This window comes from Plectropomus leopardus, unplaced genomic scaffold (assembly GCF_008729295.1).
Source record: "Plectropomus leopardus isolate mb unplaced genomic scaffold, YSFRI_Pleo_2.0 unplaced_scaffold2494, whole genome shotgun sequence".
NCBI lineage: Eukaryota > Metazoa > Chordata > Actinopteri > Perciformes > Serranidae > Plectropomus > Plectropomus leopardus.
The window spans coordinates 1-2,749 of NW_024627090.1; the positions used below are offsets into that span (position 1 = coordinate 1).

General features: G+C 39.5%; 1 protein-coding gene across 1 annotated transcript; it reads right to left on the bottom strand.

Moving 5' to 3' along the window:
• Nucleotides 1-986: 986 nt before the first annotated feature.
• Nucleotides 987-1,849, bottom strand: LOC121966529 (tyrosine-protein phosphatase non-receptor type 23-like). The gene is made up of 2 exons (XM_042516609.1): nt 1,674-1,849; nt 987-1,408 (listed from the first exon to the last, which is right to left on the bottom strand). Exons 1-2 carry the CDS (start codon nt 1,839-1,841, stop codon nt 1,211-1,213), a joined length of 366 nt encoding a protein of 121 aa, XP_042372543.1. The 5' UTR covers nt 1,842-1,849; the 3' UTR covers nt 987-1,210.
• Nucleotides 1,850-2,749: the final 900 nt, after the last annotated feature.

Sequence of the window (2,749 nt, forward strand, 5' to 3'; positions counted from 1 at the left end):
ATATATTTGTTTTTGTTTTGTTTTGTGTATATATTCAGCTGTGATGTGTGTGTGTTTATTCAGATTGATCTGTTCTTTTTTGTATGTATGTACGTGTGTATGTGTATATGAATGTTTACATGCGTGTGTGCATATGTATATATAAGAAATGGAAAAAAGGGGTGGGTGGGATTTGAGTATTTACTTCCTCCTGCTCCTTTTTGGACGTGAAATGCTGATGTTTGTTTACTGAATATGTACGGTGGGCATCTGATGTTTTTGCTCATATTTTTTTTGTCTTATTTTATCTGCCGTGTTCAAAATAAAGATGTACTACTTAGGACATATTATCATTTTTTGTCTTTTTGTTGTCATACTACACTGATATTATACTGACCTTCTTTTTTAAAAAATTTTGACGCACTATCCTATGATGTTTAAAACTTTGATGAGGTATGTGTTTTTGGTTTTCTATGTACTATACTATGCCCTTTTTTAACATACTATACTGTGACTTGTGACAGTTTATTTTATTTTTTCTACTACATACTATATTATGACTTTTTTTTACATACTGAGTTTTTTTTGAGTTTTCTATAAGACTTCTTTTGAGAAATTTAGGGGTTTTTTGTTTTTTCAACATACTATTTTATCATTTTTTTCTGACACACAAGACTATGACTTAAAGAAAATCTTAAAAGCATTCTATGAGGTTTGTGTTTTTGACGTACCATACCATGACTTTTTTTGAACATACTGTACTTTGACTTTTTAGTTTATTTTCAATATACTGTGCTATGACTTTTCCAACATACTATATGCTAACTTTTTATTTTTTAACATACTATACTATGACTTTTTAAAGTATTTTTTTATGACATACTATGACTTTTGATGTAGTTTTTTTATAACATACAATACAGTGATTTTTTTTAATTTTTTTTTGATGGAAATAATTTACTATGACTTACAACATATGGCTTTTTAGGGTTTTTTTTCAAAATACTATACCGTGACTTTTTAAAAAACTCTTTACCACATGAGGTTTTTGGGCTTTTTTTCAATATATTTAACGACTTGTTTTGAACTTACTATACGCGAGTATTTTTACGACATACTACACTATGACTTTTATTGTTGTTTTTTTCAGCATACTACACAGACTTTTTTAAAGTTTTTTTTCCAACATACTTTTCTTTTACATACTTCATGCCTGCGGTGATGGAAGTTTCTATTTTGGGCTGTTTGTGTTTCTCTGCAGTGAAAGGGTTAACCTGAGAGTCAGTCTGACCTTTGTGGCTGCAGAGTTGGTGTTCCTGCAGATGGTGGTGGCGGCGGCGGCGGCGGCGGCGGCAGTGGCAATGCCGTGTCTCTGCAGGACGTGTTCAGCGTGCTTCAACACAGCTTCATAACAGAACTTGAGGTGGAGCTGCGCGCACACACACACACACACACACACACACACACACACACACACACACACACACACACACACACACACACACACACAGATCAGTATAAAAGGATTTTTTGGACATGAACTCTCCTGAGTTTACGGCTCTGGTTGAACTGATGTGCGTCAGCTGGATCGCAGGTCGTCGCTCGGATAGACTCAGCAGTCACATGACCGTCACGTGTTATTACTGTGATCACACTCTGATCTTCCACCAGGAGCAGCGCTGACGCCGCCTCACCTTCTCCTGCAGCATATTCTTCCTCTGCTGTCTCATCTTCTTCACCAGCACAGGGAGCTCCGGGATCCCATTTCCCGCCTCCAGCTCCTGCAGCGCCGCATACAGCAGACAGAAGGCGCCAGTACGTCCCACACCAGAGCTGAGACACACAGAGACACATCTGATCATGTGAGTCAGCTGAGACACACAGACGGACACCTCTGATCACGTGACTCCTCAGCATCTCCTCTGTTTTGATATATTATATATATATATATATACACATACACACACACACACTGAGGCGGCGGCTGCAGCCTCACTGACAGCTGCTCACAGCTCCTTACTGATCGAGCAGTCCCTGACCGGACTGAGGGTGGAACAGAAGTTCGGGTGTCTGCAGCAGACGGACAGGATCGTCCAATCACAGCCGACCCTCTGTCTCACTGATAAACTACATGACTGTCGCATTTATCTGTGATCAGCAGAAACATGGCGGAGCTCTGACGTCCCTCCGCAGACACACTGAGGCCGTTCAGCTCACACAGAAAGGGTTCAGATTAACCCTCAAACTGCACAAACTGACACTGTGAACAGAAAATACGCCCAATGGAAACATGTCAATCTAAAAAACTCCCGTTAATCAGAATTTTTTTTTTCCTTTAGCATGACGTGGTATTTCAGGCAATGGTAAACAGCCATATTTGTCCAAACTGCAGTGAAACCCTTTTGTCTTCTTCTGCTGTGAAACCGCTGCCTGTCATGGAAATCCTGCACTACATCGTGTGTTCACCATTGTAGCAGTTTTCAAATTCTCAGCTGCTAATTTTATCCACTATATAGTACACTACAAAATACCCACAATGCACAGCAAATTTGAGTGTTCATAAGATGTACCCTGCATTTTACTCCCATATACAACAATGCAATGCGATCGTGTGTTTCTGTGGGAATAAAATTCCAGCATAGTGTCCGAAATCTTATTCAGTTATTCCTGATGTCGGTCACTATTTAATACACACAGAGAGGAAAGAGTGAAGGAATGATGCTATGCTGTGAGGTCACATGACGCTGTGAGGTCACATGATGCTGTGAGG

Excerpts from the sequence above, each read along its gene's own strand:
- LOC121966529 (XM_042516609.1), bottom strand. The coding sequence starts at position 1,841 with ATGATCAGATGTGTCTCTGTGTGTCTCAGCTCTGGTGTGGGACGTACT. Across the intron at positions 1,409-1,673 it reads AGAATATGCTGCAGGAGAAG|CTCCACCTCAAGTTCTGTTA; the intron begins GTGAGGCGGCGT and ends GTGTGCGCGCAG.